Source organism: Natator depressus, chromosome 7 (genome assembly GCF_965152275.1).
Source record: "Natator depressus isolate rNatDep1 chromosome 7, rNatDep2.hap1, whole genome shotgun sequence".
Lineage (NCBI taxonomy): Eukaryota > Metazoa > Chordata > Testudines > Cheloniidae > Natator > Natator depressus.
The window spans coordinates 18,798,850-18,814,492 of record NC_134240.1 but is presented as its reverse complement, the minus strand read 5'-3'; the positions used below and the strand labels follow the sequence as shown (position 1 = coordinate 18,814,492).

At 45.7% G+C, this 15,643-nt stretch overlaps 1 protein-coding gene across 1 annotated transcript in view; it reads left to right on the top strand.

The window, feature by feature from the left end:
- The window catches only part of PLXND1 (plexin D1), a 124,107-nt gene that overhangs the window by 49,546 nt on the left and 58,918 nt on the right, over positions 1 to 15,643 (top strand). Inside the window, exons 9-12 of the mRNA XM_074957580.1 lie at positions 5,561 to 5,665; positions 8,204 to 8,293; positions 9,563 to 9,656; positions 14,097 to 14,260. Coding sequence (XP_074813681.1) covers positions 5,561 to 5,665; positions 8,204 to 8,293; positions 9,563 to 9,656; positions 14,097 to 14,260 — 453 coding nt within the window. The remainder of the gene's footprint in view (positions 1 to 5,560; positions 5,666 to 8,203; positions 8,294 to 9,562; positions 9,657 to 14,096; positions 14,261 to 15,643) is intronic.

The window sequence follows — 15,643 nt, the reverse complement described above, 5'->3', positions numbered from 1 at the left end:
AGCCCAGGTGCTGCTGCATGGAGAGAGCTCTGGGGGGAGCTCCTGAGCCCCATATCCCCAGTCCCACCCCAGAGCCCGCACCCTCAGCCGGAGCCATCAAATGAATTCAGCTCCCCAAACCAGCTGATACTCCACTTTTCTTTAAAAAAAATACTAAGGACCTTTTTCAACAATAACTAGGTTGAATTTAAAATTAGACAGGCCAAAACACCAGCCAATACACTCCAGGGAACAATCCTGCACTGACAGGGAGTGATTGACAACATTTAACCCAACAAAGTCTTTTCTGTCTCTAATGTCTGTGGGTCGGATCTTGATGCTCTTGTTCAGTTTTTAACCCCTGAGAGTTTTGCCTGTGCAAGGACTATAAATTAGTCTGTCACTGCTGTGATGGATACCTTAGAAATAACGTAGCCAGACAGCCTGTGATTCTAAAATTAACCCTCAGTCAGGGATCCATGGCACATCTCTCCACTCAATAAGAGATGCAAGTCACTTCCAAAATAACAAACCATCACATCGTGTTCATAATCTTGCCTGCGTAGCACACAGTCACATACACTGTCCCACAGAATATATCCTGGGCTTACAGTGAATGACAATCTTCTATCGTCACAAAAGGAATCCAGAGATAAGCTAATTTGGGTTAGTATTCATCCTGAGCCTGTCCCCCATTCACAGGCAAATTCTCTTCTGTGGGCCACATTCCGCTCCCAGTGTAAATCCAAAGTCATTCTGTTGGCTTCAGTGGACTTACTTCTCCAGATTCACACTGCCTTGCTGGGAATGAGAGCAGAATCCATCCCTGTATCTCCACAAAGCCTGAATTGTACAGCCCTGAATGGACAGGAGAGGGAAACTCAAAGCCCTAGCCTCATGCCCCCACCCTGTTTCCTCCAGGGAAAAAATCATTCATAGAGCATGTTACACCTACTGCCTGATTGTTTTGATTTTGCTTCTAGAGGGAAAGTATAGCAGTCTCAGTGACCCCTTGACCACAGCCTCACCTCACAGCTTTTCAGCCTCTAGAATCCTTGGACTGTCAAAGGAGCAAACTGCCTGAACCACTGAGGATTGAGCTCAGTGCTGCCAAAGGCAATCACCTCCAGAAGGCTCAGTGAGACAGATCCTGAGGTCCTTACACAGGCAAAACTCCCTCTGGAGTCAATGGGAGATTTGCCTTAGTAGGGACAGAATAAAAGCTGGGTAAGAACCCTGAGGATTTGTCTCCAGATTTGGATGCATCTGAGAATCACTGAGTCTCTTGAGTTCACAGCTGTTACTACTGAAAAATTTAGAGCAAGTCTTTGAATGATGCTTCAGGGATATGAATTTAGTTTTAATTAAGGGACAAATCATCAAAAAAAAGTGTGTGCCAATGGGTACCCACATTTGAATGCACAGTTGCACATGAATATCAGGCTATTGCATGCATATAAATGCCCTTTTGCACATACAGTTACCCGGTGTGTGTGCCTAGTTGCAGTAATTGTGTATGCAAATAAAGACATACACTGTGCTTGCAAGCTGTGCCCTCTTTTATTCAGTTATATAGGCCCTTTTTATTGGTTCACAGTGCTGATTAATTATGGAGAATGTAAGAAGTGTTGTCCAGTGGTGAGAGTGAGGGACTGGGAATCAGACCTCCTGGGATCTGTACCTGCCCCTGACACTGGTTTGCTCTGTGACCTTGCCCAAGTCACTTACTTTTTTCCTTTGTGATTCAGTTTCCCCACCTGGAAAATGAAAATAATAATAGTACCTACCAATGAGACTTATTTCCTTTTTGTAAAACTCCTTGACATCCTCAGATGGTAGGTGCTGTATAAATGCATAACAATCATTTAAAAGATTTACGAAGGACTAAATCCCAAACGTAAAATTTTCATAAGCACGTAAATCTGATTTTCAAAAATGACTTAGGCAGTTAGAGCCAGATATTTAAAGGGATTTGGGCACCTAACAATCTAGATAGGTGCCTGGTAGGATTTTCAAAAGCACCTACCTCCAATTTAAATGCCTTTTAAAATCTGCCCCGAGGAGCCTACACTTCACTGAAAGCCAGTCAGACGTAGGCTCTGAAGTCACTTAGGTGCTATTGAAAATGTTATCCCAAGTGGAAAAGATACATCCGTCTCTGATTTCCTTATTGGTGCTAAATATTCCAGATACATTTAGGTAGAATGTATCTGCTGTGCTGCTAAATGTACCAGGTACGTGCACATACTCCTGAATGTACCAGTGTAGATTCTAATATCCCATTGATTTCACTGGCCTGGCAGTGGATGACAGTAGTAGTGCAGAGGAGCTGATTGAGAATCAGCAACCAACAGATTAGTCCTTAATGTTTTTAATAATCACCATGTACTTGTACACAGGATATTTCTACTTAAATCCAAAGGAAATTCCTGGGACTTAAAAAAAACAATACATAGCATTATTGGATTGACTTTTTTCTAAGAAATCACTGCATGGGACCTGCAGCTTTGCTGACAAATGTAGAATTGCACTGAAACTTGTTCATTGACGTGAGACTAGCTGGTTCTTGACACAAGGAGAGCAGGCATTAGTTTGCAGAGAAGTGATAATTTTGTTTTCTATGCCTTGGGATGAATTTGAAGCTGCCAAACCACATCCAGAAAGAAATTGGTCATCTTTTTTATTTTTTCCTTTTGATTGATATTTTGGAAACAGACTCCCTTTGAGTCCTTATGCCTGTTCCTCTCCTGCCTCCACAAGGTCTAATGCTTGTTCCCATCCCTTCCCCAGTACTTCACTTGCTCAGAAAGGGAGAGCAGGAAATCACTCTTATGGGTTGCTCTTCAACAGCCTTGCAGGGCTCATGAGCCACTGATTGGAAAGTATTGTTAAGAGAATCCAGTGCCAGAACCTCTTACATTTTGGTGCATCAGATAAAACGGGACCCAGATCCAAACCACATCTGCGTTTGCTTTTGCTTTTTGCAAAACCAAAACCCTTTTTCACAAGCTGATGTCTAGTTGGCCATGATGAGTGAGCAGGGGATGAAGGCGGAGAATTCCTGAGGGGACATTACGCAGAGCCTTGAAGATCAGCTTGAATTTGATGAAGTGGAGGAGAGGAAGCCAGTGGAGGAATCCAAAGGGAGTGGAATAACATGGGCAGAAGAGTGCGCAGGGTAGATTGTCGTCCTAAACTGTAGGGAACAAAACAAAGACACTTGTCTTACTATCATTATTGTTATTTATTAATCACTAATTGGCATTAGGCTTGCTTGAGCCCAGGGCTGAAGCCAAAGTGCAAGCCCCACCGCGTAGGGCTGAAGCCGAAGGCTCAGGTTTTGGCTTCAGTCCTGTGCGGCAGGGTTCAGGTTACAGACCCTCCTGCTCCGCCCGGGGCTGAAGCCCTCAAGCTTCGGCTTTGGCCCCACTGCCCCAGGGCGGCGGGGCTCAGGCTTCAGTCCCCCTTCCTGGGTTCATGTAGTAATTTTTGTCGTCAGAAGGGTGTCACGGTGCAATGAAGTTTGAGAAACCCTGAATTAAACATTTACAAATCTTTCCACATTATGTAAAAATCAAGCACCTGTGGCATCGCTGCTGAGAAGAAAATGCCACATCGGCTCCATACAGGAGCATTTTAAAAATTCAGGCCCTTTTCCCTGATCCAGCCATGAATGAGCTAATCAGCTGGAAAATTCCCTTTCCAGTCATTGATGAACAGCAGGAGAAGGGACTGCAGGACAACAAGTTAATCAGCCCTGTGAGAGTATTTATCTGGCAAGCCAAGCTGGTTGCTGTGACATGCAAGGACACACAAGACCATAGGAGCTTTCACATAAATTTTCAGTCCCCGGCTGCATTCGCTTTAACCCTTTTCACTCAAGGAGACTATGGACTGAAATCTCCCTCAAACCCTTTTCTTTGTTGTTTTTACTTCTCTCCCCCTCCCATGTCTCTCTCTCTCTCTCTCTCTCTCTGTTATTTAATCTTCATGATGAGGCAGCACTGACTGTGCTTGGTTAAGATCAGTGTCCTGATAAAAACTGAAACTCGGTTTCCGCAGTCAAACAAACACTTTAAGATAATTCATTGACCCTGAAGCCATGCTTAGAAGAGCCAGGAGAGGCACTTTAAATGCTAGGAGTTCCCAGTGCACAGAGAGCTTCCAGAAATATGAAAATGTTCAGCTGTGTGTCTTAGTGTTATACAGCCTGATTCTGATTTCACACTGGTGTAAATCAGGACTATCTCCACTGAAGTCAGTGGAGTTACACTGGAGTAAACCAACGGTAAGTGAGAAGAGAATCATGCCCTTTGTTATAAATTATTCTGCATATCAGATCAAATAGTCTGCTGTCATTTACCGCAATGACTCCACTGTCAAAGGCATTACTCTGGATGTCCCCTGGGGTAACTGAGAGCAGAATCTGGCCTAGTTCGTTGCTGCTGTTTGCGGTGCAGTTTACGTCTCATGAAAGAACAGGATGGGTTTGTCATAAAGATCTGGGCTTAGAGTCAGACCAGTATCGCAGCCATCACTCCCAAGTGAGAAAAAAAATTGGGGGATGACACAGGATGAATGACTTTTTAAAATAATTTTTCAGTTTCACTTGGATCTTTAAATTCACCCATACTTTGGCTGCTCCTTCTCTAATGCCTCTTACAACCCTTTATAGCCCCTCACCCTCATTCACACACTCACATATACACTCTCACACTCTGTCTCTCTCACATGCACACACATGTCTGAAATGCCTATGTGCCGAGGAGGCCACTGTAAAGTGAAATCTCTGCAGGGGCTTAAAGAAATGTGCAACACAATTTACAAGACATTTTGCTTTCTGCTGACAAGAGGGGATCTTGCAGGAAGCTTTGCCATTGTACAGTGCAGTATGTTTTTTGAGTGTCCCTCTGGCACTTTCCTCTAGCACTTAAGTGACAATAATAATGAGACTGTAGTTACAGCCCCAGAGTGGCACCTGATGAGAGCATATGGTTTTGCTTTTGATTTACAAACAATTTTTTTACTGTGCAAAGTGAGGAGTTCCAGATTGACAGCCCTGTCACGGGGAGACTGAAGTCCTCTATATAACCACTGAACAGGTACTGAAGGTGGAGCAGCCCTGCAAGACGAGGCGAGAGAGTTGTTCAGTTTTCATTCCCGTTTGGTCTTAGACTGAGACCGCCAGCAAGGGTGCCAGTTAGTGCTGATAGTGGTGGGGACAGCTGTCTGCTGGGAGCTGGACTGAGGCAACCATCTTGTTGCTATCACACAGCCATCAGATGGTATTGATTTTTGCTCACCACCTTCCTGGGCTGGACTTAAACTGGTGACCCAGAGGTAAAAGGTTAGGGTCACATTCCCAGTCCTATGAGCCATGCAGTCTCCCTGACAGCATGGGGTCAGCTTGTGTTTTCATTTTGTTTAGTCGGCTTCAGGCTGACTTTAAGGTATGACTGAAGGTGACGTTTTCATGACTTTTCTGTGTTTCCTTCTGTCTCTGTGTGATAAGGAGGCTCAACATGCTCGCAGCAAAGTTTCCCATTAACCTTTCTTGGTTTTCTTGTCTTCTAAATTACAGGGCACCATTGACTGTCCACGGATTGTACCTGCCTCGCTAGAACCTATGCCCACTGGGGCTTCTCAGGACATCATGATCTCACTGGCTAATGCTGCTTTCTCCAAGGTAATTGAATTTGTAGGCAAAGCAAAAAGGTTCAAATGAGCTAACCAAGTGATCCTACTGTGGCACATAACAAGTCCAAGAGCTGGGCTACTGGATTCTGCTGAGGGAGTGCCACCCTCTGCCTATACAGGAGTGAAGTCCCAGATCCTCAAAGGTATATAGGCACATAACTCCCACTAACATCTAGTCCTAAGCAGCTTACCCATTTCCACCTTCATTAAACACAGAAATAGCTGTACTAGCAGAGAACATTCATGAAAAGTAGCCACCTGAGTGGGTGGGTTGAAATAGAAAAAGCAAAGGGAAAATTCAGCTTGCATACGGACTTTCTCTAGGGATCTATTATAGTTAATGCCAGACCTTTCATGGCATGCATGCAGTATGTGGATTTATGCACATTGTAAAATATCCACTAGAACAAAATGTTTGGGGGAAATAAAATTCACACTTTTTGTGGATATGTTTTCCATGTTCGATCCTGTGAGCGTGCAGGTGTCTGGCTCTCATGAGGGAATGCTCACCAAGCAGTGTGCTGGGCAATCCCCAGGGCCTTCCTTCTGGAAAAGAAAGAAACACAGTTAAAAGGAAAAGCTGACATGAAGACCAAGTTAAGTCCAGAAATATAGGCAGAAAGCCCCACACTAACCAAACCAGCACAGAAATATATTTTAACTTTACTTTAAAAAATGATGTCCCTTTCTTTGAAATCCTTTGGCATGTAGGTGGTTGCATGGGGCAAATGCAAATCATAGCAGTGGCCACAGAGTGATGCATTCTGGGATGTGTTTTAGAAGCCAGGAAGGGACAGAGGAAATAACAGAGGGGTGGGGAAATATAATAAATGCTGGTATTTATGGAAAACTGTCTTGTGTTGTTTTGGGTCAGGTTCTCCAACCTTCATGTGCAATTGTGGGTCTAATTCATCTGCACAGTTACCACAAAAGCACATGCCAAATGGGGAAGTGTACACACCAATGACCAGTTATCTTGTCTTTTATTCAGAGTGATGAGCAGATCTTGGGCATGTCTTCAGGTGTAAAGGGCTTGGGCAGCAGGCAAGCAGAATCAGGCTGTAGGGCTGTGATGTTAACAAAGCTTCGGGAAAACCTTGTTCTGTAGGTTACACCAGCAAAGAAAACTGTTCTCTGCTGTAACTTGGTTGCAATTTCCTGTCTAAGGTCTGGTATTTGTAAATAAGGATGTGCCCCTGTATTGTCAGCAAAATGGGAGAAAATCCGGCTTCCTCTGTGGAGCCACAAGGTGGCTAAAGAGGAAGACATAGCACGTGTAACCTGATCAGCAATGGAATAAACAGGAAGGTTACTGAGGCACCTCAATTCCCAGAGGGCAGCCCAGACGACTACCTTGCCATTTGACTTCCTCACTCCTCCAGTCTGCAAAATCCTCCTGGAGCAGCAGAGCAAGATTAGTTCTGCTGCTTTGCTCTTGAAAAGCTCTGTAACTCATGATCATTCCCCGGACAAAGGGGATCCAGGAAGCGAGATCCATTGCTGCTGCTATTGAGATTGCTAATGTGTTAACGAAAGAGGGAGAGGGCATGGGTCGGTTTAAAGGGCATACATTAAAGATTGGTGTAATGATTCACCGCGAAAGGATTTCAGCCTCGCTCTTGCTGCCGCACGTGTGCTGTGTGAGTCAGTTGGCTCCTGCCATGAATCAGGAGCTTCTTTCACGTTTCAGGCTGTTTTATCAAATCTGTGCGGTGGTTTTTAGGGTATATTTAGTGCTCATTAAAAGTGCTGCACTGAGCCTCGGAGATAGGATTTAGTCACACAGGATGTGTACACTAGGAAGACCGGGAGCAGAATTTGGCCTCTGGTGTTATTAGTAACATAGTGTAGGGAAATTTATTTTTGAAAAATACTGTGTGCCAGATCCTTAATTGTACCATACCTCTACTCAGCACAGTTGGGGACAAACTAGGGGACAAAAGTGGCTTTAAGCCCAGATGACTGGCCATGTTACAGTTTAGCTTAACCAAGACTCCTAGAGACCAGTTTGGCTCTTGCTGTTACTTAGAACAGCCTCAGAGCAACTCTAAATTCCACCCTTGTAAAAGCCCTCTACAAGTCATTGTGCTGGCTGAGGATCTCCAGAGTACTATACACTTTGGCCATGCCACCTCCCACCCCTACTCAAGCCGTGGATTCCCTCACTCCAAGGGAGATCTTCAGTTGTCCTGTCAGAGCAGCTTTCCTGTAGCAGACAGGGGCCAGGATTTGTCCCTTGTGTGATTTTTAACATGGTGGCGATTAAGCAGTTACTCCCTTTGTTATTTATGATTAACCAGGGTTGATCAGGATCTGTAATCCCCAAATTCAAACCTTCGAGTCCTATTCCAATCTCTGACTAATTTATCCCATTGATAACTCCACTGATCCATAGAGTTACTTCTGATGTTCACAGGAGAAAGAGATCAGAATCAAGCCCTGCAGCTCCATTCATCTCTGACTCTGATGGAAAAAATAGAAAAGTATGTTGTTGCAAAAACTCTCTCCTCTTGTCTCTTGCTTTTAGGATACTGTTTTGGAATGTCATTTTGGAACTGACAGGACGTTTGAAGCCAGATGGGTGAACACCTCCACCGTTCAGTGCAGCAGTGTCCTGGTAAGTATCTGGGCAGAGGGTCTGCAAGGCAGTCTGGGTTTTGTTCCAAACAGGGGCATTTGGATAGGGCCCATCTCACCCCTCTCCCTCTCTAACATACAACAAATAAAACACCCCCTCTCCTGCAAACAATGCGGAACTGGAAAAGAAACAAAGCGGCTTTTAGCATCACCAGAGAGATGCCCCAGAGTGCTCTTTGCATGTGCTGATGGCTGGGGAGAGCATTCCAGAGTCACAGGCACTCTGCTTCCTGTCTTCTCTGCATTATCCAACAGACTGTCTAGCAGCTCTCACCCCACTCAGTCTCAGCGTTAGTACATTGGTTCCCAGCATGTCCCAATACACTTCACTGGCCTTGTTTAGGGAGTTCCTATTACAGGGTTCATCTAATCCTGTTGCTTCTAATCTGCCCATAGGCAATGCTCAGTATTGCAGGAAAGAGCATTTTGTCACTTGGGGCTCAATCTTGCAAGGTGCTGAGTCCCCTCAACTCCTGTTGGTGTCAGTGTGAGATGAGGACCCTCAACATCTTGCAGAATTTAGCCTTTACAAGGCCTAATCATGCCCCCACGGCAGTCCATGGGAAAAATCCCCTTAGCCTCAGTGGGATCAGGCTTTCGCCCTGTATCCGCTGAACATATGTCAGAGATTTGTGGAGAGACTGTATCAGCTATGGATATGGTGGGGAATTTATAACAACTGGGAAGAAAAAGATGCTGTAGCTATGGCCTGAAGAATAATCCCTTATTTACATACATTGATCTCAGTATCCGTTAGTAATGTCCCCAAAATATCCAAGTTCCCGTAGTGCCACTATAGAGTTAGGTGCTACCCCTGCAGAACAGGGTTCTGATGGAAACATTTTAAAAAGAAGGTTGAGGGGAAAGTTTTCCCCTAGTCATATATTTTGGTGGAACATTTTAAAATTTGTAGACAGGGCAGCTTATTACATTTTCTTGCTCATTTCCACTTAGAGATCAGCAGATACAGGCCCCTGTGTTAAATAATACATCCACAATGGATGGTTCTGCTTTTGCTGAGGTCTCCCTGAAAATAATTGAGGAGGACAGAAAAAATACCCCTCCTTTCCTTTTTCCCTGCTTCCTCTATTAAAGATTGGAGCCTCTCATTCTGAGAAACAATGCTATAAAGTGTATGAGCACTGTTATAATGAAGGATGTTAGTCATCTTGTGTGTGTGTGTGTGCAGGGGGTAATCTGCTATTTTAGTAAATTACATTATAACATGTTCACTTCTTTCTTCATGCAGCTCCACACATCAGAAAAAAGCCATATCTTCCCGGTAAACCTTCAGCTGAAGGATAAGCCAGACAGATTCATTGACAGTCCACAGATGATGACAGGTTTGGGCTGAAGATATTTTTCACTCTACTTTAATTGATTAGGTTAAAGGCTCCTAAAAACTAACAAGACACTAGAGTCACAAGAGAGAGAGATTTCAGAGTAGCAGCCGTGTTAGTCTGTATTCGCAAAAAGAAAAGGAGGACTTGTGGCACCTTAGAGACTAACCAATTTATTTGAGCATAAGCTTTTGTGAGCTACAGCTCACTTCATCGAGTATCAGATGCATGCACACAACTCACACAAATCTTATACACACAGCTTAATATGCATGGGCATGTGTCCACACAGACCACATGTCAGATACATTTACACCCCCCAGACAGACATGCATACACAGCCGTAGACATAAATCCTGCATACACACACAAGACTACCCTCAGGCTAACACCCCAGTTTAGACGGCTTGCTTGTCAGCAGTGTATAGAACAGAACATTCTGAAATAATAGATCTCAACAGAAAATGTGAAGTGTCTCCCAGGGTCAGTGAAGGAATTTAGCTCAAAGGAGATAAGCATAGATGGGGGAGGGCTCTTGCAGAAGCTTTTATGGGAACTGGGATCAACATTTAATGCATTTTAAAAATTCACTTTTAAAAAAAATCTTGAGAAGGAATAGAATGTGTAAACATAATTCCCCCAGACCCATGCTGTATCTCTGGGAAAAATACAAGGGTTCTTTGAAAAGCTCCTTGCTGCATCAGCAAACTAAACAAGGAGCAAAGAATTCAGATTAAAAGTGCACCGAAAGCAGTGGGGGAGTAGTGGAGCCCTACTCTAGTGGCTTATCTGCTCGGTGATGTAATGCGCACCACAGGGGTCTGGTTTCTAAAGTGCACTAACATGTTGCACATTAATTGGTCCATGTAGACTCTGCTGGTGCGCACTAAAAGTTCCCTAGAGTGCTTTAGTGTAGCGCTGAAACAGGATTATGTTAAAGCACACTAAGGAGCTTTTAGCATGTACCTGCAGGATCTACATGGACCAATTACTGCACAGCCTGTTTAGTGCGTTTTAGTGCATTACCCCATATGTAGACAGGCCCCTGGATTAGGGCAGAACAAGCTCAGTAGACTGGCCTGCCAAGACTTAATGTTCACGTGCTGACTGCCTCCTCTGTCCTGCCTCTCTGCCTTTGCCATGCTTTGAACTCTCCAGCTAAACCTGTGCTAATGTTGCATGTAGCATCTATGAGGCAGGTTCTCCTCTCACTTACACCAGCTTCACATCATTGTGACTCCTGTGACTTCATTAGAGTTACTTCTAATTTACGTTGGTGTGAGAGGAGAATCAGGCCGTTTGCATGAGTTATAGTGAGAAGATCCTGACGAGGCTGAGAAGCACTGAAACACATCTATTATAAGCCTGGACAGACAGATTTCCTGGTAGGATATGGCAGGGTGCAAGGAGGCATCTTGCAGGGGAATCAGGCAGTGGGGAAAACATTGAAAACTCAGTATCGGGGGAGCATGAGTGAGAGGTTCCCGGGGCAGAGTTCCCTGCTGGAGGGGATCAGGATGAAGGCACTTTGATTTCTTGAACTAATCTAGGTGGTGAGTAACAGAGGGAAAGGGGCACTGAGCTGGGGTCACTTCTCTTCATGATAGAGGATGAGTCTCCAGATGAGTGTTTTTGGGTTCAGAAAAGTCAGAGAGGGGAACACCTGTAGCCTCCTAAATCACAGAGTCCATCAAAGAGCCTTGAATCCACATCCATAGTTGCATGGAGGAGTGGTTAGTTTATGCAGCCCAAGTTTGGATTCAAGTTTGCATAACTTGAATCAACCTCTCTACCAACTAACTTCTCTGGTTCCACTCTACCTTAGTCAGATTGGTACATTTGAAACTACAGAGAGGTTTACAAAAGCAATTGCAGACCAAATGTATGGGGCCAGCTACACAACAGTATAACTCCTCTTTTGGCCTTGGTCAAGCTACTTTTGATTTTCCCCACTCTCGCTGATTTTCCCTACCTTTCTTTCAGTCATTGTTCTAAACCATGTTTCTGTCTCCGAAAATATCAATGAAAGTGTAACCCATTACCTTAGTCTTAATAGTGCCCAGTGTGACACACTAACTCAGGGAGCTAAACCAGCAATTCTTGCATGGAAAATGGGAGATTTGCATGCATAATTGTGAAGACTCAATAGCCTAAGCATAGGTGGATTATTGCATTATGTGGGGAGCTGGGAAAGGGCATTGAACCCCAGACAAAAAATTGACAACAATTTGGTTAAGTGGTTAGAGCAGGGAGATAAGAGTCTTAGGTTCTCTTCTTGTCTCACTTCTGACTTGCTCTGTGACTTTAGGCAGATTGCAGGGGCCTATGTTTTCAAAAAAGTTCATATATTTTAGAGGTCTCCATTTCAGAGTGTTCAGTTTGAGACAGCCAAGGTCTGATTTGGCGACATGCTAAGTATACACAATTCCAGCTGAAGTCAGTAAGAGCTATGCATGCCCCTGGAACCAGGTCCTATATCTTTCAAGTAGGGTGCGCCAAAGCAGAGGAACCCAAAATCAGTGGGCACTTTTGAAAAGGTAGCCTTTTGGTGCCTCAGTTTCTCCTCTGTAAAGGGGTGATGGATCTGCATATGAAGGCTGGGGGGATTCATTAATTGTGTGATAAAGTTCTTTGATATTCTCTCTGGTGAAAAGTGCAAGAGAAGTGCCATTCCTGAGTATGATTATTTCTGTGTTTTACACGTTCCTGCAAACATGTGTGGGTTTGAGGGAATGGGGAAGTGAAAATAGTGTTTCCTGAACATGTCTAAAGGTTGATTCATAGGATACCCACATTTCAACGACTAAGGACTTGAGGCAGAGGTGAAAGTAAGCCAGTTCGCCCTGGTATGGCGTACCGGGACCGGCTTTCCCAGACGGTAATTTAAAGCCCTGGGGTAGCGGTGGCAGAGCCCCAAGCCCTTTAAATCTCTGCCTGAGCACTGCTGCCAAAGCCCTGGGGTAGAGGTGGCGGGGCTCTGGCGGGGATTTAAAGGGCCCCGGAGCTCCAGCCGCCGCTACCACCCCAAGCCTTTAAATCCCCACCTGAGCCCTGCTGCCCGAGCCCTGGGGTAGTGGTGGCGGGGCTCTGGCAGGGATTTAAAGGGCCCCGGAGCTCCCCAGCCCCTTAAATCCCCTCCAGTCCTGCCACCGAAACCCTAGGGTAGCGGCGGCGGGGCTCCGGAGGGGATTTAAAGGGCTGGGGCGGTAGCGGCTGCTGGAGCCCCAAGCCCTTTAAATCTCCACCTGAGCCCTGCTGCCGAAGCCCTGGGGTAGAGGTGGCGGGGCTCTGGCAGGGATTTAAAGGGCTCCGGAGCTCCAGCCACTGCTACCACCCCGAGCCTTTAAATCCCCGCCTGAGCCCTGCTGCCTGAGCCCTGGGGTAGTGGCGGTGGGGCTCTGGCAGGGATTTAAAGGGCCCCGGAGCTCCAGGCCCCGCTACCGCCCTGGCCCTTTAAATCCCCGCCTGAGCCCTGCTGCCTGAGCCCTGGGGTAGCGGCGGCGGGGCTCTGGCGGGGATTTAAAGGACCCCAGAGCTCCAGGCCCCGCTCCCGCCCTGGCCCTTTAAATCCCCACCTGAGCCCTGCTGCCCGAACCCTGGGGTAGCGGTGGCAGTCGGGAGCCCCCAGGGCTCCTCAGTGATTTAAAGGTCCCAGGGCTGTGGTGCAGTAGCGGCAGCTGGAGTCCTGGGGTGATTTAAAGGGCCCCTGGCTCCCAGCTGCCACTACCGCAGCTGGAGCCCTGAGCCCTTTAAATCAAGATTTAAAGGGCCCGGGGATTTAAGGCCCTGCCTCTTCCGGTTAAGGCCATGCCTCTTCCGGTTGAGGCCACGCCCCCTTCTCAGGACTCCGGCATACCGGTAAGTCCTCTAACTTACTTTCACCCCGGCTTGAGGGTTGAGAAGGTTACTTAACCTGGGAATCAGCTAATAAAGAGGTGAAAGCACTGTAGGAAAATCATTAGGAAGCAGAGACAAGCAGACCTAGTGGGAGCAGTGAGTCAAGAAAGCTCATAGCTGCTAAAGGGAAGGAAGGGGAATGTAAACATTGTACAGAGCATTGTACCAATTAGATTTTTGTCACAGAAAATGGAAGCAATATGATTGCTTTGCAGCAGGATGGAATCAGTTGTGCCGAGCTGCTTCCCATGTGGATACTGAGAATTAGAAAAATGTAACATAAACTGACAAAAGGGTTGTTTTTTTAATGCTAAATCATATTGTAGTGGGAATGAGTGCCCAGTACTTCTGGGAAATCCTTAGGATCACAGCCAAGGCCCCTTCAGCTTGCTCTATGTGCAAACCGTCCTGCTCGCCTGTTGGATTTCATATGCTATATGGGTTAATATATATATTTGGCTTGGTGTTTGATTGTATAAAGCTAAGCACAGTCATGGAAGACCCAGGCTTGGGAACTCACACTGTCTTTTGTCTCCTGTGGTTTAGTGGAGGTCTATAACTGTGCAACTGGAAGCACAGACTGTTCTCAGTGCCTGGGGAGAGAGGACCTGGGGCACCGATGCATCTGGAGTGAGAGCAGCTCCCTTTGCAGACTAAACACTGAATCCCCACAGATCCCAGTCATGTGTCCTGCTCCAGAGATTAGGAAGGTAAGACTTGAATGCAGCAGAGAGAGCATTCTGCTGGTCAGCATCACTCCCTATAATGTAACAAACAACACAGCCCTGAGTTTCAAAACCAAGGGGAAGGTCACAGGTGTAGCATCTACTACCAGTCATTCAGTGGGGACAGCTGAGAAATCGTGCTTTATCCTTGATGCAAGATGAGCTCGAGACTGGCACCGTTCTGTTCACCAATTTGTTATGCTGCCCATTCACCTGAAAACTCCAGACTAGTTCCAGATGCTATCTAGGTATCACTCTAGTGGGAAAAACAGCGCTTGTCAGACTTTCCAAGGCCATGTACTGTTTTGGGGAGATGGGAAAATCAAACGGATTCATGCTGAGTGATTTTTCAGAATTAACCAGAAGATTCATTAGCTAGGAATAGTCATTAGAATGGGTACAGATAAAATAATAACCTGCGCCCAAACCGCCATCCACACATGCCCTGAAGCTATAGTGAGGTTCACAGTGTCTGGAACATCTCTAAAACACACTGACATAAAGTTCTCTCAAAGTCTAGATCTGGATCCCAACTTTCCCACTGTTCTGGGATGTTCTGGAATCCTGGGTTTTGATTAGAGATAGGGGACTAGCCACCAACTTCCACTCCAGATGCAGAGTCCCAGAGAAGAGGTGTGTATTTGGGAAATACCAGGATCAACTTCATGGGAAGGGCCAAAAATCTGGAGAGCAAAGATCCTACGGAAAACAGCTAATGAATCCACCAAAGCAGGGGACGAGCATACAGCTATCCGCTCATAAGCAGAGTGCTGTAACATTGTGTGTATGTATTTTGTGTTTCCCATAACCCATTGCATCTTGTCACTATCACAGGCCCAACAGTGGGAAGGGAATGTTCTCTGTTGAGCCTCCCCCCGCCTACATATAAAATATTATCAGCTCCTTGCCAAACAAATAATGGAAACAAACCACAAGAATTTGGGTTTCAGGATGTCACGGGATTGTGATGCTATTTCCTTAGCAGACACTGGGCATTGAATCTAAATCCTCCATCACAGAAACATGCCAGCTTTGCTGTAGTGTTTACAGAGTCATCCTCAGGAGAAGGAGAACAACTGTATAGGGAAGGGGCACTGAGCATAGTAGTGGAATATTATCAGCCGTAACCAGCTTGGCGGAAGAAGGAGCCTCCGTTCTTGACCTTCCACCCCCTGGCTTACGTCATGTTGTGTTGGCAGCAGCAACAGTGAGGGGCAAGCTGCAGCCTCTCTAAATACACTCTGAGAAAGGTTGATGTTACCAGGCAGCTTTTGCTGGCTTTATTTGTTGATAAGTTTGTTAAATGTAAAGGGCCTTTTCTAAGGGCAGTGTATTTAACTAGACCAGATGAATAATGAAATCAAAGCA